At 42.7% G+C, this 23,710-nt stretch overlaps 1 protein-coding gene across 5 annotated transcripts in view; it reads right to left on the bottom strand.

Moving 5' to 3' along the window:
- The window catches only part of frmd4a (FERM domain containing 4A), a 92,330-nt gene that overhangs the window by 51,885 nt on the left and 16,735 nt on the right, over positions 1 to 23,710 (bottom strand). For 2 of the 5 annotated variants that reach the window (XM_082539884.1, XM_082539883.1), the window contains exon 1: positions 3,913 to 4,347. The exons of 2 other annotated variants lie outside the window; for them this stretch is intronic. In XM_082539884.1, coding sequence (XP_082396010.1) covers positions 3,913 to 4,005 — 93 coding nt within the window. In that variant the 5' untranslated portion in view covers positions 4,006 to 4,347. Of the gene's footprint in view, positions 1 to 3,912; positions 4,348 to 11,126; positions 11,567 to 23,710 lie in introns of those variants that run through there. One more of the 5 variants, XM_082539885.1, reaches the window with a different exon arrangement.

The raw sequence follows: 23,710 nt of genomic DNA, 5'->3' as shown, positions 1-23,710 counted from the left end.
CCTTACTGTCCTCAGCCTTCACTCACAGTCATAGGCGATCATCTCTTGTTTGATCTGTACAGATTTACTTTGAACTTGTATGCAGCTGCGCCATGTGTCTATCTGCGGGTTGATTTTGGACAGGCAATAAAAGACATGAAAAAAAAAAATCATAGCCCAGAGTAATGAAAGAAACAGGGTGGAGAAGAGGGTGGGAGTCTCCCGTTCAACCCCCCTTTCTTCAGTGGCTCAATAACATTCTTCATTCTGAGCTGCCTTGGGGAGAAAAGGGGGTCCCCTTTCATGCCGAGCAGGGTGTGGTGCAAGAGGGGCCGTCACGAACCTTTAGCTCTAGTTATCCCCACCTCTTTCTTTTTTTCTCGCCTCTTTCTCCTTCTCTTTGTCTCTTTAATTGGACTGACTGACCACCGCTCTCTCACCTACAGTCCTGGGGGCATGTTGGGATCTCAGGAAATCAATACTGTAGCAAAGGAAAGGAGAGCTGTAGGGGCAAAAAGCTCAAAAGTCAGACTTTTTAGCAAACACGCAGAGAAATGATAAACAAATTACAGATATTTTGGGTGTTGTGTTTCCCTTTGGTTTCCATGTCAACTATTCAAGTCCTTGAATGAATTCTGACTCTAATGTCCCGGCAATTAGATCAGTCTGATGGGAAACAAGTAAGAGAAGCAAGAATGCCAGAATCCAGCCCTGACCTTCTCTGTGATTGGTCCAGACAGGATGTTTAAAGGTAACAAGGATCGATTAGTATTCCTGCCTTAAGTCTTGCATGGCTGCTTCTAGCTTTCAGCCCTGTAATGGTAACTGCTGTCAAGTTATTGTCTGTTTGGATTCCTGTTTAGCTCATGAATGTTTGTTCTGAACATGTGTATATGTGTTTGTGTGAACTTCTCCTTCTTTGACAGCGATCCCCCCCTCCCACCTTCATGCCCTCACTCCCCTGCAGTGTTCCCGACAACAACATGTTTCCCCGGAGACCGATTCAATCTCCTAAAATCAGAAATTGCACACAAACACTTGCACAGGCACAACCGCCAGTCCTCCCTCTCTCCTCTTTGTTTGTTTGGGTTTGGCTTTGTTCTTAATTTCACAGATAAAAGCTGAGCAGCTTTACATGATAGCAAGATAACAAAGGCAGGAAGATACTCCTAATTCAGCCAGCTCACAGAGGTAATCTAAACTGAAAAATATCCCCTCAAAGAAGCTGTTTTTTAAAGCTGTCAACACCAACTGTGCAATTTCTCACCACAACATCATGGTGTCAATACCATAAGTACTTCTGTCCCATTTTCACACTAATGCACAGAGGCAGAAGAAGGATGACGTCATATATAAAAGACCTGTAAGCAACAATCGCATGTGACAGACAACAAGATGCAGAAAACGTGTAACACAAATGGAAAAAACCCGAAACACAATCAAGTCCAGTTAACAAGGCATGTTTTTTTTGTTTTTTAATATGTCATAGATACTGACTGGGAACAAAGATAGCTAATTAGCCACTCGTCCATCACAAGCTACTGATGCAGACGTGACGTGACACGATTCATCTGCATTAGATTAGTGACAGGGCACAGATGAAAAGGTGTGTTTTCACTCTGCAATTTGCAAGTGAAAACGCACCTTTTGGATCAAGCTTTAAAATATATTTCAAGTAAGTTCCCGAATGGTTTGGAGCAAAGTGTATAGCCAGTGGGGATCCATACCCATTAACGTGTGCTTTTTAAATGGGAGACGCTGAAGGACATGGAAAAACTAGGTTCCAAGTATGTAAAATGCTTTAGCTATATTTAAGCTGTCAGTAATAAAATTTCCACTAGAACCTTTCACTTGCTTAGTCAGGTCATATATACATACTTATAAGCAGATTTCTTTCTCTTAGCCCTCTAGCCATCTTACGTAGTTGTATAAGATACAGATGGAGTAGAATGAGTTGTCTAACATGACAAGTCAGAGCAGGACATAGCTGCAGCTGTGAATAGAAGTGAAATCATTTCAGTGGCTCAGTAAGACCACGGAGAGAGGAAAAGTCATTAACCAACAGACAGTCAACATTTACAGAGCGTCGCGCATAGAAACCGGCTTGTTCACCTGTCATCACTTAACAGATAAATTACTCAGACAGTCTGGTGATTTAAAATAATTTTTGTTGACATATTAAACGCTGTGTTACCTGTTTTGTTTGACTCATTACTATTTTTCATAAAAAGTGACGCAGTCACCGCCTCCCACATCAAGCCAGTGATTTTTTCCGGTGCGGCAGTACAAAAATGTGACCGAGTTTATGTAAACCACAACAAGTAATCCCTCTTCAGTCTGTCTGCTCACAGCTGGTGTTAAGGAAAAAAAATGGGAGGAAGATAAATGGAATTCAATCAAGAGAGATTGTGTGTGAAAATCTGCTTTTCTCCGTTAATTAAGGTGATTTGAGCGAGGGTGTCTGTTAGTGGCTCCAGCCAATCATCAAGCAGCAATTACATTTCTGAAAAGGGCAGTGAATATTCAATTTCCTTCAATCAAGGACTGTTACGAATGCCAGATAGATTCAGACAGAAGCGATCCACCCAGGAGCTTAAATACCAGCATTAATAACACATAATAACACAAACTGAGTCTTAAGATGATAACTTGAATGCATCATAGCTATAATATAGTGTCTGACATGCTCCTGCCTCTGATCTCTTTCACTTCAACTGTATAGCTTATCATCAACAAAGAAACCAGGTTGCATTTTATGTACTGTGATGATGCAGCGGTGGTGTGTATATTTAGGCTCATAAAAACGAAAGCTTTTCCATCTAATTTATGATAGCATGTGCACAGCATGTGTTTTCTTGCGTGTGCTGGTGTATATCCTCTGCTCAGTGAAAGCAAGAACCACAAAGAAAGTGGCGATTCTCCAAAGGCCTCGTGGCATTTAGGAGTCCCAGCCACTCAAAGAGGCACATTTATGAGACCAAAGTCACCTCATAGCGAGTGAGTAGACTGAGATCTGAAAAGAAAGATGAAATTCCTTTCAGTATCATCATGCAAGCAGATTGTGATTGTTGGAATGCAAATCTGGAAGCTCTATATCTTCGGTTCGCACGTCACCTGAACACACACTGTACTTAAGTGTGATTCACTTAATACCAGTGCATTCACTGCATGAAAGAACGCTGACACCCATCACAGAATGAAAGCACAGCTGCAAACCTTTTTTTTTTAATTTCTTAAAGAAACATGACAATTAGGAGTAAACAACTTTGCTGAGCACCAAAAGACATGAATTACATGGCAAGTTACAGCGTGTCTTTACAACTGACACAAGGGTTAACTTTGCACAACACATTCCATGTAGCTGGGAACTATTATCTCCAGTCACCAATCTCCACCCACCGCGCACACAAACACGTAAACACAAGCTTCTGGTGCCTTGCAGATGAGCTGAACTGTACTGTTTAAAGAAAAAAACAAAACGATCTGGGACAGCACAGGATTCAGCGCTTTAAACTGGGCTGAAGTTGAAGCTTTGCTTGGTAAAAGCCCATCTCTCGAGTTTAATTGCACTGACAGTGACAGGCAAACGAGCTGCACTCCCACTGTGAGACTTCCCTGTAACCTTGAAGCCGAGGACGGCCGAATGCATTAGCGGTGACAGAGACGGGCTGAGAACTACAAAGATTGACAGACTCAGACTGGCAGGACGAGAAACACAGAGAACTATTGTCCACTGTAGAGATTAAAAGCTTTGCTCTTGACTTGCCTTTCACCAACTCAAATCTAATATAGTCCTTTGGATTAGTCAAGAACCTTTTTTAAATCCCACTTACACACACAAAGATGCTTAAAAAAATACTGTCAAACAGACATAAAGTCAAAGAAGGAGGGATAAAAGTGAAAGAGGTTAACTGAGGGAAGCTTGTCTCTTACCCTCTCTGCACTGTTCCTTCGAAGAGTCCCCACCGGCAGCTTAAGCATCAGCCGGCGGGTTCTCCCGGGCGTCACCGCTCCCTGAACCACCATAGTACGCTCCAGAGTGCGCGTGTCTGTGGGTGTGAGAGCATGTGTGTGAGAGTGTGAAGTGGGTGTCCTCGCTGTCCCGTCCAGCCTGACAGCCGTAGTTCACGCGAGCTTGCGCGTGGCGGTGTTAGAGGGAAGGAAGAGTGTGATGTGAGCGTAGCTGTAGAAGTCCCACACGGGTCCTATGTGCCTCTCTCTGCTTCTGTTTCCCTCTGTGTTAAAAGGCTTCCCATTCTGCTCCACACAGTTACACTCCGCTCTGCCGCTCATGAGGTGAATGAGTGTGTAAGAGTGTATGGGAGGGAGAGGGAGTGTGCTTTGTCTCTCCTCTCTTCTCCCCTCTCCAGCTTTGGCAGCTTCCCCTCCCTTCCTCACATACTCACTTCCTTCAGTCAGGGGCTTAACCAGGTCACTGGATTAATGTGACGTTACAGCTCTTATTAGCATACGCACTTGTGTCACATGACTCAATAATTATTGTGTGTGAGCATATATACCCCCACCACCCACACAGCCCTTACAGGGAATCACGTGGGGAACCTCAAAAGGAATATGGGATGTTTTGCCATCTGGTAGGGAGATTATCTTCGAAATCCCACATCCCAGCTTTCTCTCCCTGCACTGTCTGGAATAGAACACAAAGGAAGAATACATACACACTCACTAGCATGCATCCTCACAGACCAGCATGCATGTTGCTCATGCATGCAGATATTGATCATATTATCACTCGGTTCTTTGCCTATATGGGGGCAACTGTGGCAATTGGCCAGAGTTTTTTCCACAAAGCTGTGACAGCAGTGGACAGTTTGGAGTATCGATCTGGCCTTTGCGGAGACCTTTTATCATGGTAAAACCGCAGCCGTAGAGATCTGCGACTAGCTGCGGCTTCATTCAGCTGAGTCAGTCCTCTGTATCCACCATTGTGGTCTTTACATGTCCATTAAAGCTATTGGAATCAAGAGTTACTGCTGCACCTTGTCATATCTACATCATCACTCACTCCTGTGCTCTTTTTTTACTCCGGCACATCAATACTAAGCTGTCAGCTGATTAAATAAAGTGAATCGACACGCGCTCACATATGCAAAGCTGTTAGGTATGCACATATCCATGCACACATGCACAGCTGCGCACATCTCGAGAAGGCAAGGTAACCATTGCTAACCAGTAACACTGGAAATATAAACCTGTAAGATTTAGCTTGGTCATCCCAGTCAAGAGGTGAACTGATGCTGGATCACAGAGCAAAAATTTAGAGTAAAGTGATTAAAATGAGCAAACTAACCAACTTCTTCCTTCTCCCATATCATTTCTTTAATTGAGGATCTCTGACAGCTTTCGTTACACGAGACTATATATGTCACACACACACAAACACACACACAAAAATACCCCACACATTGTGTTAAAGCCAAGAGCCAAGCATACAGGAGGAAATCATCTGCAGTGGTAATCCCCAGAAAGCATTATTTATTCATCACCCTGGCCTCCATCGGTGTGTGAGTGACTGTGGCCTACATGAGAAATATCAGAGGGCTATTTTTAAACTTGGTGTGCAGACATCCAGGTCTAACAGATAAGGAACCAAAATGACTTGGTTCATTTCTCTCTCCCTCTCTGCAATATGACTGGTACTCTGTGTGGTGTGCTTCCTTGACATTAATTCACATCGTGATGACATAGTTCAAGCTCTGCTGCTGATTGGGGAGACAATGCACAAAATCCTGTACTGTACATCCCCTTGACAGTGAGATGAAAATGCACCCTTCTAATAGAGCACTTAAAGTTTGGTTTGCGATCCTTTGTTCTCTTCTTTTTTTATTTGCTTCTTTATTTATTTATTTTTTGCTTGAAATGTGCAATAAACTCCTCAAATCCACAAAGGTGATAAGCCCTCTTCTTGACAGGAGGGAGAAAAAAATAAAGGCAAGTAAAAACAACATGCTACTATTCTTGATGCCTCGGGCTGCTTGCACAATGACCCATTTCAGTCAACAAGCACATAAAGCACATAAAAAAGTAAAGCAAACGGGATTTGCGCTCGGTAACAAAATACATGAAATATAAACCTGTGTACATGATAAAGAGCAAAAACATAAATTTGTAGGAAAAAGCTAGGAGATTCTGACAAGCTTTGCTTCACAAGCACCCGCTGTCCTCAAAGTGAACCATCAGCTATTAATACATTTGCAAAAAAAGAAAAAAAAAACTGCAGAGAGAGGAAGAAAAAGAAAAGAAAATCTACGCCTGAGAGACGCTAATGAGGGAAACAAAGCAGCTGGATTGTCTGGGTTTTATTTCTGCTGTTCTTTTTTTGTGCGTGTCTGCTTAGTCTTTGTTCGTAGTTGCAACCATAAGAAGCGATGGTTCTCCAATGCTAGACTCCCGGCATTGTGATGCATTAATTTACCCTGATAACCCAGCCAGTCTCTGCCCACGGCTGTCTGACTCATCCCTATGGTCCTGCTCCTCAACTCTGTATGTTTGTGCGTCTGTGTGCGTGTGTATGTGTGTGGGAGTATGTGTTTATGGAAATGCCCTCTAGTTGGACCGACTCCCCGTCCCAAGCGGAATGGAGGGGGATTGACTGTTTACGTTTCAAGACACCACAAATTACAAAGGGTTGAGTTACAGCATCATCGCAGGCAAAACAGATAAACGATTGTATAGCTAAACAGTACCACCCTGATAGCGTAACTCGATTCGCTGCTCACTGTGTGCTTTCATCTGCGCTTCTACATGTATGCCAGCCTTGCATCTCCTGAGAGTGAGATGAGCAGAATGTGGGGCCTCCCCACCCTTCATCAGGCCAGAACCAATCATAATGACTTCTCCACAGGGAAGCATCCACTTCAATTACCATCTTCTCAGCAGTGTCTGTGTAAGAGAACCCGGGAAACACCATTACATGCTAAGAAAGGTAATGGATCGCCTGTGAGATTGTTTTATATGAGTCACAGTAAAAACTGGGGCATATTTGTGTTTCAGAGAGATTTGGTGCAACGCTAGGACAGGTTGTCCTGGTCAAACTGTGTCGCTCAGCACACATCTGCTCAACCTGTCTGTATGTGTGTGTGTGTGTGTGTGTGCGCGAGAGTGTGCGTGCAAACTGCAAACCTGCTTAGGTGTTGTTCCGTAATATTATTGTTCAAAGCGTTGGCACCAAAGCACTGCAGTCAGGCTGTCTTTCTAGCCTTAGGAACACAGAAGATAAATGTGGCCTTTAATAAAATCTTTGTCCAAGTGCAGTCCACAAATACACTGCTATTATCCAGCCATCTATGTCTTAACAGAATTACAATATATCATTCCAATGGGCCAATCAGCAGTCTATTAGCAGGGCAAAAACACATTTGAATGTGGTGCTAGATGTGCAATATGCCTCAGAGAAAAGCATTCAAAGCTTCTGAATTATTCACCCGAGTGTGCTGGAAGCCCTGAGCGTGTGCTGGGCCAGCTGACATCCGAATCTGAACCATGATGGAAATTGAAGGATGAATGATAATGGCTCATCGGTTTGATCCGTCTGCACATAAAATGGGATCGAGTTTATGATAATTTTGTGGTTGTTTTTATTAAATTTATTTATTTAATTCTGTTTGAATGATCCTGCTGCCAAAGACTAATGAGGCAAGTAAATGAGATACATCTGATTGCAGAAACTGACTATATTACTATACTTTTCAAACTTCTTTTTCAAAAGAAATTTGAATAATATCTTTCAAAAAAAGAAGTTTCTCCATTCTTGTAAATATTTTCCACTCAGTAAATCATACAAGACCCCCATAAATAAAAACAAATTGATTCTGCTATCAAATATTAGTATAACCAAACTCTGATATTGCTTATTTCTCTCAGCTGTTGTTGCCCAAAAGCTATCAAAACACAACAATGAGCCATTGCTGCACTGGGGGACATAGTTTTTTTTTCTTTTGTTCCATTAACATGAATAGGGACTGTAGTTTATTTTGAGTCAATCCCCTGATTCTGCAACTGCAAATAGCCCCGCACAAGGCATTATTTACTTCTTCTTCTTTTTGTCCAGCTTTTAAATATTTATATCTCCAGTAGTAACAAATGGGCTTGGGGCTGCAGGATGCAGACAGTGTAGAGAAAGACGGACTCAAATAACAATGAGAGATCGACTGACACATGCTGGTTTTGTTCTTCTTGCAGGATTTTTTTTTTTTGTTAATAAGAAAGATACTTAAGTCACATCTCAATCAATATCGAGATCAAAATATTTCAGATTAAAGGACAATTGATTGCTTGGGAGCAAACGGGAGAGTGAGTGACGAGGTGCAAACAGAAAGGGGAAAGAGGTCAGCTCGCACTAGCTGAACAATTTTGTCAATGGTCAGAGAACTGGTCAGAGAACACACCCATTACATAACAGAATACTCTCACATAATACACTCAGTCAATAGCCAATGTTTGAATCAACACATCTGCAGCAGTACAGTCAAAAGAGAATAGTTTGCTAATAAAGAGGCTTTTTGTATGCATGTACTGTAGACACGCATGTTGTATAATTCCGTAGCAAAACTCTCATTGTGACAAGGAAGCGCTTGGTATCGGTACGTCACAGTGTTTGTGCTCCTGGCGGAGTGAATGCTCTCAGAGACCACAGGCCCTTTGTGACCAAATAGCTCTCCCAAAGATATAAACCAGTACTTTATGGCTGCTGGAAGCAGAGGAGACGATGGAGACGAAAAAAAAAAAAAAAAGCAGAGCAGTGCATTACAGCTGTGATGGAAGCAAACCCATCCAGCTGAGGTCTTTCTCCTTTGGAAGAAACCGGGGGATGGGGGAGACGAGAAGAGATGTAGGACTAAGGAAGAGTAGGAGATGGAAGGATTAGTACCGCCTGCAGGCTGTATCATAGATGTGATGTTGGAAGAGATGATTGGGAGGTGTTTGTGGGGTGCACAAGGAGGAGATTCAATTAAACTACACAGGGATTGAATGCATTTTTAATCACGCTGCCTCAGTTGCTGATGTGACAGTCAGCCTTTGTGCTAGATTGCGAGGCATCCTCTGCAAGAGGAGTTGCCATGCCTCCCTGTCTGTGTGTCTTCTCCTCTCCTCATAGCTCAGCAGCACAATGCACAACAGCTCTGGCGTGAGATGATATGATGCCAGAAACCAGTATTTCATAGCAACAAGAAAAAAATCCAATCAGCAGATACAGATCACATTACTGGTTCATTAAATTTCAAAGGAGCACACATGTGTGAGCTTATTTTAACAGTGTTGAATTAAAAAAAAAAACAACAACTTTGCTGACCCGAAATATCCAGCTTCCTGCGAGCGAATGTGGCAACAAAATAGTGACCTCCTTTTCTAGTAGTAAAAGAGGCTGTGAAGGAAGTTCATTGCCTCGGATCCTCTCAGCTTCCCTAAATCATTCATATGTGCAGCTGTGCTAATGAAAATAGCAGTGAGCCCTTGAATATAGCTGCGCACTTCACTGCTGCTCTAAGCCAGTGAGCAGCATAGATAGGGCTCTGGAGGTCTTTTTCTAGCAGAGGATGGAGAACTGCTGTCATTATTCTAATGATCCTTAATTTTCCTATAACGATCCTGGTCTCTGAGCTTAACTGTCCTAATTCACACATACACACAGTCAGACTTATTGAATACACACTTTACAACAAGGACGACTATATACAATATCACAGGCCTGATCCATAACACCATCTACTGCTGGTAAGTCTTCCAATATAAGTCCTTAATTCCCCCTTCCCTTACTTGATGGTTCACTGAAATAGGCTTCTGCGTAGCTCACGTCTGCATGTTGTGAGTGTTTGTGTATGCATGCATTGCCATATGCGCATACGTCTAGCCAGCAGTCTGGAATGTGTGCACACGATTTGAATATTTCTCATTTAAGTATGCAAAGTGGCCAGATAACCCTCTGTTTTCCACCCTCTTCCAGCAATTAGAGAAATAAATAAAAAAGCGTTCTAATTAGGATGTTGAGAGGAAATGTAGAGGAAGGAAGCATTTTCCTTACTCCAATTTTTCCGTCCCACATGCGGTGCATGAATAATCCAAATGTTGCTCTGGCCATAAACAGTAATCTTTATTGCCATGGTCATAAATCATCCTTTGGATATACAGAAAGAAAATGACCAAATCTCCAAAGTAGTTTGATGGATCCGCGCATGCAAAAAAAAAATCCCAGCATATTTCAGTGACACTGAAGCCCTGTGGCAGCGGATTGAATGCTGATAGTGCTCACTGAATATATATCTCAGGGAAGACAGATTACAGTTCCTTGAACAGATGCCTGTGCCTGTAAACAATGTTAAAGGGAAACAGCAGCTTAACGACCAAACTCATTACAGCAGCCGGCAGATCAAAGCAACCAGGGATTCTGATGTCACATTTACAAAGTGTGTCTGTGTGTGTGTGTGTGCTGAGGTAGACCATGTAAGCTGCATGTGTTTTTGTATCTAAATGTCTGTGTGGGATGCAGTTCTAGCAGCCCAAAATGCTTTAGCAACCACAGGGATCTGAGTAATCTACCTCTATCCAAGCGTCACAAGCGACAGAAACACGCCTATCACATCCATCAGACTTTCCATCTACTTCTCATTCCTCTTTCATCCCCCATTTCCTCATTCTCGATTCCCAATTCCTTTACTTGGAGATTTCGTTCATTGCTAATCAAAAGATTTATAGCTATCGAGAGATAAATATGAAGGATGCAGACCACAGAAAGTAAGCCCACTGCCTACATTTAATACTTTCGAGTTGGTTGGACAAAAGCTCCTCATACGCTGAGTTAAAATTTCCAAAGTTTTAAGTCCCTGGGCTAACCTTATGTTGACTCACATATTAGGCCAAGCAGTTCAGGTTATATTCCTGGTCAGCCAATTTATTCCATAATTCTCCCTAAGCAGAGAATTTGATGGTTAATAAGCATGTGTTTTCAGCACCAATTAAGAACAGAGCATCTGGAATGTTGCATGAACATATGTCAGCCCCCATCTCCAGCTGAAATTATGTGCTGGAGAGGTCACCCATATAAAACACAGAGAAGATGGGTATATTAAAGCATTTTTTAAAGAGATGTTAAAACAATGTTGAGCAAGAGAAACTGTGGAGAAACTTACGAAAACGTCCATAAGCATGTGTTCCAAGGTCACCTCTAAGTCCTCGAGTCGTGCAGAAAGAGTCATCGTTCAACTGATCAACAACCACGGCAACAAAAAAAGAAGTAATTTTTCTACTAAGTACTTAAGAAAAATTCTCTTTCTCTCTTTTATTCAGTTCGCTCATGGGATTAATCCTCATAAATAACTTAAAGAAAGTAATAAAGCCATATCAGCTATATAATATCCAATTCTTCCAAGGAGTTGTGCCAGTAACAGTCCAACTTAACTTTTCAACAATTCACTTTTATTCTCCATCCACTGCAAGATTCCCAAATGGCCAGCTGTAACAAACAAGACTATCTCCAGCAAGTTTGGCTCCCAAATCTCCTCTTCACATCTAAGTTATGATCCATGAGAGAAATGAAGACACTGACAACTCCCTGGCAGAGGGAGGGCAGAGGGTGGTCTCACTGTTCTTGCTAGGATGCATAGAGGAGGCGTACGGCTTGATGGGAGAACTGACACTCAGAGAGGCAACTATTTTGTGACAAAGTCATATGTCTGACTTTTTTAATATCGCTCTAACATTTTCCAAGTTGTTTGAGTTATCTCTACCCTCTTTTCACATTTCTCTCTCCCCTTCTTGTTCTCGGCGCCTTTTCAGGTCTCTGTCCACAGTGGGCGTCTTTGTGCGGAGGGAGAGCCTGGGGCAGCTGATGCACAGTTCTGGGTGCTCTTGGCTGGGGTCATCCTCTCTCACACTGGGCCTCTCATCAATGGGCCTTTGTGGTAGCCTCATTAAGGGTTGGCCTTGGATGCTGAGGCTCTCATAGACACACAAGGGGGAAAACAAGAGCGATATGGCCTGGATCTATGACTGGAAGCTTATGTAACAGTTGCAGCAGGGGTGGGGCGGGGGTGGGGGGGGGGGGGGGGGTTGTAGAAGGCAGGGTATGTGGGGGAGACTGGAGGCGGGAGGGGGAGAATAAGGGTGCATAGCCGAGGGGGCAGTAATTCAGTAAGAGGGGAAGGAGAGCAGAAGCGAGGGGAAGCGGGGAGACAGAGGATGTTGGTGGGACACTCCTTGGAGAGTGGTTGCTTCTGTTTTTCTGGCGGGAGCCGGTGGAATGTACCCCCCACCACCACTATTCTGTGTTCATTAACAAGAAAGAGAAAAAACAGAAAGGCCGGATCAGACTGAAATGAGTTTAGCTGGGCCGGACCAACAAACAGGATGTGAGTGCACAGAGGAAGACTTTCTGCATTTACTATCAGAATTCAGGCTACAACAGGAAGCTGCAGAAGATCATAGTAACAACACAAAAGTCCGGAAATAAGCCAAAGGACTAATTAAGCAACCAGTTTCAGACATAATAATTAATTAATGTCCCTGCATTGTTTAAGCTGATGGTCACATCCATCATCGTCTCCATCTTTTGACTCCACAATTAACCGTTTTCTAACTGTTCCAATTACTTCATCTCTCACTGGGTGTCACAGACATCCCTCTAAAAAAATTTTTCGTCCTCGTCCTGCCCTATTTTCCTAATCCATGCACTCCCAGAATGCCAATGGCCTATGCTCTCTAAACTCTCTTGGGTGTGAGGTCATCATGAACTCATGAACTCATCAGTCCTCACATTCAACTCTGCAGTCCAGAGGACTGGGGTGCAACTCACAGTTTTGCACTGTGATTTGATGTTGTTACGTCCCTGCAAATGAAGTCTAGGGGAAGGGGTGGGGAACAGTAACAAATAGGGCTGGGAAAGAATGAAAAGGAAACCAGACAGAGAGGTTTAGCATAAACACACATATAAGGACACATTCAGACCCCATAATACACACAACTGGGTGTTAAAGAGTGCACATCCATCAGTCCTTTGTTGCCCTCAGGAGGTCATCCCGCCTTCCTGAAGCTCCTAATGCTGACTGCTGTGAATATGTAACACCCATAATAACTTAGAAATATCACTCTAATTTTCATCTGCATGCTGCATGAATTATAAATATCCGCTAGCGTGGTGAAGATTGATAGTATATGACCATTAAGACTTGCGAGGCAGGCAGCTCATGGAGTCCGAATGCCAAGAGGAGTGTAGAGATAGCGGCAGGTAGCCTAGCCTAGCATTTATAATTAGAGAAGAGCTTAACCCCCAACTGAGAGACAACGCAGGACAGCATGTCCCGGTGTGACTCCTTCTTGGCACGAGCAGGGTTAAAACCCAGATTTCTCGGTATAATCTAGACTGTGTGTCTAAGGGAACATAAATGAAGACAGTGGAATGAATCCTCTGTGCAATGTTTTTACAACAGGTGACTCACAGAGAGCTGAATATCTCCTCACCTCTTTGGATAAACCAATTATGTTCCCTCATGCACAACTGCAAACTCACAGGCACTAATAAATGTGCATACTCGAACATATTGGCATGCGACTGACAAAGGTTTAATGTAAGACTGCTTTGCGTCGATTATCATATGCACAGATACACAAAGACTACCATATGTATTCATATACATATATATAAAAGTAGAATTAAATACTAGCTACTTCAACAAGCATATTGAACTATATTTAACCGTTATATGCTTTGTCACCCCCTTTAGCTAAAAAGCTGCAGTGTATGCTGTACTTTAATATGAATCAAGCTGGAACAGTGAGATGTTTATTATTTTTTGCAACCATCAGTTTCCTCCTGAAAGCTGACCGTCCCACTAATCCCATAATCAGAAAGAGCACCAGAGTGGCAGCAGTTCAGATTGTGCATCACAAAATGGGCCTTTAACAAGACTCTCTGATTCTTCTTCACACTCAAAGCTCCGAGGACAGTTTTTCTCTTTAAATCTAATTTTAGGCGAGAGTACAGAGCGTGCGCCTGTGTGAGCCTGATTGATCATGATGTCCACCAGGTGTGCAAAATAGGGATATGTGCTAATCAAACTCCTGGCAGCCTTCCAAGTCAGTTGAGGTTTGTATACATACAAGCATTCAAAAATAGTAGGGCCACCTATTCCAGACATGCTGATAAAGCCTCTTAAGCACCTGTCTCCACCTAACTGTCGAAAGAGTTTACTGCCAGCTTTAACATTGGACGGGAAGGCATTTAAGTCCAAGCACTGCACTTTACAAGCTCGCATGCCTGTTGTGGTGACCGCATATGGTTTGACTGGCCAGTTAAATGTCATTGCGTGATGCGTTTTCTCTCTGATTAAAGCTCTAGCAGAAATTTTTACATGATGCAAATGTTTTTGTCTTTTTATCTTTGCTGACAGTTTGTCTCTTTTTCTCTGGGTTATAAACGACAGGCAGCGCAGATGCAAAGGATTCTGCTAAATCATTCACTTCATCGCTGTTAGTAATGAGAATTTTGCTGTGTCATTCCGCAACCCAAATCTGTCATTCCACAATGCAGGGAATGGCTCTGTGTCTGTCTGTGAGACTGTGTGCATTTGTGTGTGTGTGTGTGTGTGCAGCATTTCTAGAAATACCTGTGAAGAGTGAGGCAGGTGCACGCTACTATCTTATGTCATTCTGCAGTGAAAGTCACCTTGGATTTTAAAGGGACCCATTCACACTCAGACCGCAGAAAATATCCTTTGAAAGATCAGAGGAGAAAATGAAAAGAACTTCTGATATGCGAGGGGATCAGAAGCCATTCACAAGAATAATACGCACCTTACACCTTTTCTCCCTTGGTTGGAGCCGCTGTCTTGCTTGTTCTATACACAAGCCACTCGCCACAGAGTATGTGTGTGTCTTGGATGCACTGAGCAGACAGAATGCGACAGAGGCATATTTTAGGGCCTGGTTGTATGAAGGCACTGGATTGAGTCATGCTCCAGGATTTTCTGCCCCAGTAAACTTAGCCCACTTTACCCAGTGCCGAGGAGATTCACAGCCTCCGCTATGCAGGGAAACAAACAGGGATAGACGTATTCAACCACACCATAAGAAAACACTGTTTCCTTGATTTAACAATTAACACTCAGTTTAAAAATATGCACGCTCGTCTGCCTGCAACTCTGCCCAACTTTTTATGAATTACTCTAGCATGCAAGCAGCACACTCACATCAACTTAGGATCAAGACATGCACGTGAGGCGCTCTCCCCCCAAACTCGGCACACACACAGTTGGGAATCTGATTTGTAGCAGTGTGAGCGTTAAATGTTTGATGATGCGGCTACATATTTAATCTTTACAGACCAGATCATGGTGGGAAATGGGTTATACACGATTGTACTCCCAACGGAAAACATTGGGTTACTGAGGGGAAAAAAAGAGGCAAACATGGTTTTAAGCTTTTAATATGTTTCTGTGACATCTTAATTGCTATTTCTAAATTTGGAGACATTCAGTTTAGACATTAATAAGCAAATCTGCAGTTTAAGTAAACATCAGTGTTGAATGCCAGGCATTTTTCAACTCGAAGTTATTTTAATGTTTTGAATTGCTTTGGCAACAGAGATTACTGCTGAAACCCCATAAACTAATGTAAGTGTTCCTGTATTGCTCACACCCATGCCACACAGTTCTCATTCTTTAGACCTTTGGCTCGGCCATATTTGTCTACATGCAGGATGCAGCTGTGCTTATAACTCTCGTAAACCTCTCAGCCCGTCGTAACTACACAACTCTCCTCCTTTATAGACATTAAATCATTATGATCCCTCAGGCACGCGGGCCACAAATTAACGAAGCATGTGCATAAACAAATACAAAGTACAAAGAGGATGCACCTGTAAACCCCCCCCCCTCCCCCCACACTCATACTTGCATTTCCTCATGCTTCTAATGAGCTAACATGAACTAGTCATGCTATAACCCTCAACACACATGCATGCTTTCTCCCAGGAGGGCAGTAACCCAAGCCAGACGGTGCCAGCTCCACCTCTTGCTGCAGGCATGGGACTAAGCTGCTTGTTACTGTACAGATGGGCCCCACACCTCTGACAGGTGCTCCGGCTCAACTTCTACCACGCAAACCAATGGCAAATGCATTGCCAAATGACTCAGGCTTTGTCTTTTTTAACGTGCAGAGGAGGAAGGGAAGGAGAGCCCCCCCGGGGTACAGCAAAAGAAAGACGTAATTTGAGGAGATCATCTCCACCTCCTGACATTACTCGAGGCCATCCTTCTCATCATTGCGAAGGGAAAATGTCGAACAACATGGCAGCTTGTGTTTATGGTTTTATTCGCTGTATCAGAACTGATAGTCAGCTATTACTCGCCTTATCTTTTAGCAAACACTTCACCTTATTTGTGTTTCTCTGCTGTGCAGAACGAATGGATGGGATGAAAGAAGAATCCAGAAAGACACTGGGTTTATAGAGAGAGGCAGCCTGATGCCACCTGGGGCCATAGCCAGACAAACCAGTCACCTCCCACCCTCCTCTGTCTTTGTCCTTGCTACACCTCCTCATCTGCACCCCAGTCAAAGAAAAGATGTGCTGTGACAGACAGTGCTTGATCACTCCTGGGTCTGTCCAAGCCAGGGTCACGTCCCATGATATTTACCACATATTTACATTCAGAGCCAACTATTGCCATGGGAACAGAGGTGCTATGCAAACTATGAAAGGGAAAGGAAGGAATAAAATGGTATAAGCTGACCACATGAAACATTAAGGACTGGAGGGAGACGAGAGAAAGTCTGCTGGGAGGGAACATGGGGGGCAAATCCCACGTAATTGCCCCTCTAGCAGACAGCAGGGGTAATAGGATGGCCACTCAGTCACTGACACAGCTCATAATTATTAATCAAGCTCAGCATTTAACATATGCTCCCCTCCCTTTCAATCCTCACTCACTGGCGCCCCATCATTTTCCTCTCTTGATTTCACTTATTCTTTCATTGCTCTTCTTTCCACTCACTGTCTCTCGTGAACAGCAGGAGATACAGGATGAGGTCATTGATTATATACCTCACTGTTCTTCAGTCAACACACACAGATGATCTCCTGTTCTGAACCTGGGTACTCCACAACCACTGCGTTGCTGAGAAAGTTGTGATGACAATGATGAAAGGAAATGCGGTGTACAGTTTTGCTCTTATCTGAACCAAACAGCCAGCGCTCATACACAGCAGAGCAGCAGACCACTGCCGATTAGAGCAGAGGGTCTCTGCTTATTGGCCCCATACATCAGAAAGGACACAATGAACAGCTGACAGCTGCAATCTAAAGCAACATCAGGAGTTTTTTTCTTTCTCTTGCCTTCTTGATGCTTACCGATGTGAAGAGGAACTTCAAACCTTCATATCCAAGAACGAAGTACAAAAATAACTTCAGGGCCCATCGGGACTGCTCTTCCTCAGGTGGACTTTCAAGTGCTGAGCTTGTTATTCAGAGGAGCCTTGGGAAAGATTAGGAATCCCATCGCACAGCACACTCTGGTGGTAAGAGGGTGGAATGCACTGCATACGTGAAAGTAGTGTAAATGGTGAATAAATGAAGACAAACAGCTCATGTGAATGTAATTAAAGCATATCGGGGGGAAAATACACTTGAAAAAAGGCACAGCAGATAAAAGCTGATCTAGAGATCCACAACAGCAACGTTTCTACAGGGCGGTTACCACTGAACTCACCTGGCAGCTCTAAGAAACAACAAACATTTGCTCTCAAGAACTTTTTTATGTTTTAGGTATTTGTACTGCACCATTATTTCTAAGCTGCTCAATTCAATGCCAATGTACATAATAATACCCAACATCCACCTGCACCCATTTTAGAAACCTGTTAGACGACATTTCATGTAAGATTGATGGTGTACTGAATAAAAGAAGTTGGACTCGTCTTCATGATCTGCTTTTTACTTTTGTGTGTTATTAGACACTTCCTTGGTTTTGTTCAACCTCTGCACAAGTGCTGACATGCATTTTGAGCATTATGCATGTCCTGTGTTTAACAAAAAGTTACTGGGAGGTTAATGGTTAGCAACGATATTTATTAGTATTTACCAGAATTAGTGCATCAACCTTTGCCGGTGCGTGTGTCTGCGTGCGTGTCTTAAATGTTATTCTGTAATTGCAAGAAAATTAAAGTAGAAGGGTTAAATCCAGATGTTTTCCATATAAAATATATATATCTACATTAACTTGTGCCGTTTTATAACTACATATATTAATTTAAATCACTTGAAAAAAACACACACACACAAAAAGATGTACATGCAAACAAAGCACACAGCAAATAACACCAGCTGCTGCTGAAAACCAGACACATCCGCATACAAACACCTCAAGACGTTTATTAATGGCCTTAACTGCAATGGCAGATGCTCACATCTGTTCAGAAGAAAATGCACATCCGTGTATGTGCAGACACAAATACACTCAGGGGTGAGTTATAAATCTGACACACGTCACCTTTAATTGCTCTAACAAGCCATAATGAGAGCATCAGAGGTCAGAGAGACACTTAGGATGATGTAAATATTCCTAGGAGGATGGATGAGCATCAATCTGGCAATGCTGATTTCATATTTTGGTTTAATTCAGCGTAATGGCAGCTGTCTACACAGGGGAGAAGAGAGGTAATAGGATACCTGGCAAACACTGCACAGAGTCCACAGATTGAAAAGGATTGGTGGAAAGAATAGAAATGTAAAATAAAACACCCAGCATTTAGATCGCTTATGCAATAAGCAGTAAAATGCATGCTTTTTATTTAAGGGAACTCAAAGGTTTTATGTCTTAGTCCTAACTGAGAATTGTCAAGGTGTCTTAAAGAACCCCCTACCCCCTCCAAGTCCAGTCTTTGACTATAAGCAGATTCTTTCCCCTCCTTTATCCCGCCAACGTTACATCTTTTCTTCTTTTTCTCCATCCATTCATCCTCCTATCTATCAGTTTTTCTAAGCAGTCCTGAACCCACCCCTCCCAGCCCCACTGCTAGGAAACTGACAAGCCAACATCAATTAAGCTGTCTAGTGGCACCGCATGGGTCCATATGTCTGGGGCTGTACACATAGATGTTATGGAGCATGCAAATTGACCAGTGTGCATGCGTGTGTTTGGGGATGTGCACATTTTGAGTCTACAATGCATCTGTATGCAAAAGCGCTCAATGTCTTTGTCTCCTTGAGCAGCCATGTACATAAATCATGAATTAGCCATTAGCGCACTAGAGCGTAAAAACCGCAAATGTAAAACTGTTAAATGCTGTTTGATTAAAGACATTTGGGAAAAAAACAAGAAGGAAGCCTCACTAAACCTAAAAGGAAACAATTGAACTTAAAATTCTACTAGAAATCTTCATAAAGTGCAAAACTGTATTTTGGTCAACAGACCTAAATACTGTTTTATGGTACCTGAATTTGAAAAAGACAATGTTTGTTTCGTTGTTGTTTTTTGTATTAGTGTTTATCATCCTTTTTTTTCTTCTTTTTTTTTTTAAAATTCGTACGGGCACATTTGGTGTGCTCTGCAGTTTTTGTTGATGTTAACACGCATCGAGTCGAGTGGGTTCAGTTTCTTCTTTTTATCTGTTAGAAAAAAATTCACCATGAGGCAATATGCTAAATGGATACCCAAGCAAACAGCCATCAGCACAGCAATAAAATCCTTTGCAGCTTCACATTTGCTGCTTTGACAATTAAGCTTATCCAGGTTAGAAGCCAGAAACTCCACAGCCACAGGCTGAAATTGAGACTCGTGGCGGTGGTGGTGGAGTGATTGCAACTTTCTAATAAAGCTGGAATTCCTCAGTGCATGCGAATGGGTCAGAATGGTGCAACTGTGATTTATTTATTTCTTAACACCATTACAAATACAAATAACTATGCCTCTTTTCTCTCTCTACCTCTCACCTCGGGGCAGTTATATGGTCAGCCAATCAAATCTGAGTAGACCTGCTAGTAACCGCTGCAAGCTTACTCTCTTCATCTATAAAAGGTCACAGTTCAGAGCCCAGGGGAAGACATATAGGGTGGCTTAAAGTATGGGTGTAATGGGCTAGAAATGGTGAGTCTATGATGGTGCAGAGGGGAAAAATGACAGAGTAAATGGTGGAAGAAGTGCTTAAGTGTGGATGACTAGAGGAGATAAGAAAATGATTTATGGTTTCAGGGGGGAAAAAAAAAAAGAAAACTCTTATTTCCTGGGTAAGAGTATGCATGAGTATTTGTGTATTTATAAAATTCATCTGTGCAACATAGCTGAACAGATAGGGTGATGTATGATACCTCTTAGAGCCAGTGTCACCCACTGTAGGAATTCTGACACTACTAATCCTCTGTAGGTTCATTAGAGATACTTGTGTGGTTGAGCAGTGGTGATTACATTCTAATACAGGAAATATAGCGTTACATTTGCCATTTGGATTGTCTAAAGGCTTACGGCAGTGCAGTCAATGTCTCTTGAGACGCTATTCTATATAAGTACATAGATAGAGTCAATATCTAATAATGGGACTGCTGCAGGCTTTTTTATTTTAAAAGATAGGGTTTAAACACTGACAGAAATAAATGCACCACGCTATAGCGAAATTATCTTTACGACGGTTCTCGTGTTATGTGCTCTACCTATCTATGTGAAGACTAATTCTGCCCTCCCATCTTTCAATTGCTTTCTGTGAAATTATTTTAAAACGCCTCAAGACTAATGACAGCCAATGAAGTGGAAAATCTGCACCCCGCGTTTCCATGACAACATCAAGTGCTTGGTTTGCTTCTCCAGTTGTTCAATTGCGCCCTGATTGATCTCATCGTTTGGAACTCTTCAAGGGGACAAGAGCCCATTTGACATGCTTGACACCAAAGGGTACGCTCAAATGCACACACATTTACACGACCAGAGGTGGTGCATGGCCGCTGGGCTGCGTCTTCAAAAATGGGGAAAGAGACGTTCAGCAGAGAGGAAACGCTTCAAACAGGGAACTGTGGGAGGAGGACTCTCTCAACATGGCATCCCGCCGATCTAATCTTACTCTGCAGAGCAAGAGTTGAGCCTCTTTTTATCTTAATCTGCCTCTCTGCATGTCATCAGTGCACGGGTGTTGCAGGTGGGTTTGTGAATTTTTGTGAATTAACAGACGCTAATAAGGATAATATATAGCTAATAAAGTTCATATATATTATATATATATATTATCGGAGCACTAGGTGCGGTGACTTCCAAATTAGGCGAGTGGCTCCAGCAGATCCCAGGAACAACATCGGAGATCTCTGTCCAGAAGAGCACAGTCCTAGGAACAACTAAGATACTGCGCAGGACCCTCAAGCTCCCAGGCCTCTGGTAGAGGACCTGAGCTTGAAGGATTGACCACCCGTAGGGGCGAGTGGGGAATATATATAATAATATCAACAATAATCTTTAAAGTATTATCACCATATACAGATGTGTGAGGCAAAGCATATACAATATCATATGCGCCTTATACAACTATCAGAGCTGTTGTGTACCTTTTGTCCAAATGGGACAACGTTTCAGTACAGGAATAACACAGCAAGTAGTTGCACTCTAACATTACCTGTGATTGTATTCTACATCATTCAACATTGTAAAATGACATTTAAGAACATTAAAATGCACAAACATAACAATAGAAATGTGGCTGAAGAGGTGTGCCATTTATACACAGTCCCATGATATCATAGGGCAGCAGCGCAGCTGTTTGTACTTCAGCAAAAAACTATAATCACAACATAAAATCCAATGCAGCCCATAACGGAGATTTCCCTTGACAGTGCATTTATTAGGCTAAGATGATGACAGCTGGGAGATGTGGCTCTACATTCAGTGTACATGTAACTGTGTGTGTGTTTGAGTATGTGTGTTCATGTGTGTGTCTGTGCCTCAGAACCCCAGCATGTGTGTTTGTTTGCATTTGCCCCATGTGGTTTCAGCAACCAGACATCCCTCTGCTGCGTACTTTGGCCTTTAAATGCTGCCAGCTAACCTGCTGTTCATTGTGAGAGAGAGAGAGAGGGAGAGAGAGAGAGAGGACTGAGCAGGCTGCCAAATGCAGCCCCACCTTTTGCTGCAAATCTGAAGCCCACCATCCTGGCCTTTCACTCGTAATTATATTAATCCAGACAGCGAGGTCGGCTTCAGGCATGCACGTATGGAGAACACAACAATTTGGGATTTTTTTTTTCTTGGGGGGGGGGGGGGGGGGGGGGTGCAGTGCATCCTCAGGGAGGGAGGTGTGTGGATGTGTGTGTGTTATTTAAACTGGGTATTCTTTAATGGACTAAGTGCATGTTTGCAGAAGAGTGTGTGTGCATGTGCAAGCCCATGGCCATTTTTCTAATGGCACCATCTGTCATGGGCATCTGGACAAACACACACACACACACACACACACACACACACACACACACACACACACACACACACACATTAGGGCTGAAGGATTCAGGGAAATATCAAATTCTGATTTTCTTCAAAGCTATTGCAGTCCTTTTTGGATTTTTAGTAAAATGGTGCACGTCTGTATTCACCATGTGACCACATTTGTTACTTTTTGGATTTTTGGGACATTGCGATGAGATCCTATGAAAACATTAATTGCTCTGCATTTTAATGCAAGCATGATAAAAAAACAAATGTTTTTTAATTATCAAAGAGCATACGCTCACACACACACGCACAAATTCTCATGTGAAGAAATACAACCAGTTGAGGAAAGAGCCTGGAGATGAGAGAGGCAGTGACATAGTGCTGAAAGAGAAAGTGAACTAAACAACACGAGTGAGAGAGGAAGAGCAGAGGAGTCTCTCTGGTTAGACTGACAGAGCATTGACAGGGTTAATCTCTAGATAACTACTCCTCATTGATCCACTAACATACAGGAGGAGCTGATTGGAGAGAGGATACACAAGACACACCCCCGCACATTTACGCCGTACGGTGTGCACAAAGCGTGCCCTATAAAAGCACACACGGTCTCCAGAGAAAGATTTCTATGAAGTTTGAGCTCCTTGTTCTGCTGACCTATATGCATATATTAGACACAAGAAGGGGAAACCTACAGGGAACTCTATTTTTCTTTTTAGGAGTCTGTGAGCGCATCTTTCGGGTTTGCAAGGGCCAACAGAATCTGGATGTACCCTCAAGTCTCTCGTTTACAAAAAAACAAAAAAAACAAGAAGAGGACAGTGCGCAGAGTTAAGATAAAGTTTGGAAATTAAGTGCAGTGAGATATTTGTCCTGACTAAAATAAACTGCAACTGTAAGAGCACATTGAAAGACACAGAGAAAATATAATAGCAAGGGGTACATGTGAGCAAAGTTTATGGACTAGCTACTAACAAACTAGCTACTTTTTTTCAGATTCCCCTCAGGATTACTTTGCTTACTGCATCCTGTATGCAATGTGTGTGTGTGTGTGTGTGTGTGTGTGTGCGTGTTGACCTGTTTTTCTGCTGTATGTAACTATGCACAGGCAACACAGACGCACAGCTCACTGATGCTTATTTTATTTCATTTTCCTGCATCAGTGGCCTTTACTGTCATCCAAATAAAGAAAGAGAGTGCACATGGAAAAAAACTTGCTGGATTGAAGTAGAGAGAACAGGAGCTTTGGGGAGATATGACTACAGCTCTTCTACAGGCCACTCGATAGCTGACACGGCCCTCTCAGCACAATTTCCCCATTT

This window comes from Aulonocara stuartgranti, assembly GCF_965226115.1.
Source record: "Aulonocara stuartgranti genome assembly, chromosome: 7".
NCBI classification, from domain to species: domain Eukaryota; kingdom Metazoa; phylum Chordata; class Actinopteri; order Cichliformes; family Cichlidae; genus Aulonocara; species Aulonocara stuartgranti.
The sequence above is the reverse complement of the archived record's forward strand: the minus strand, read 5'-3'. Positions and strand labels throughout refer to the sequence as shown.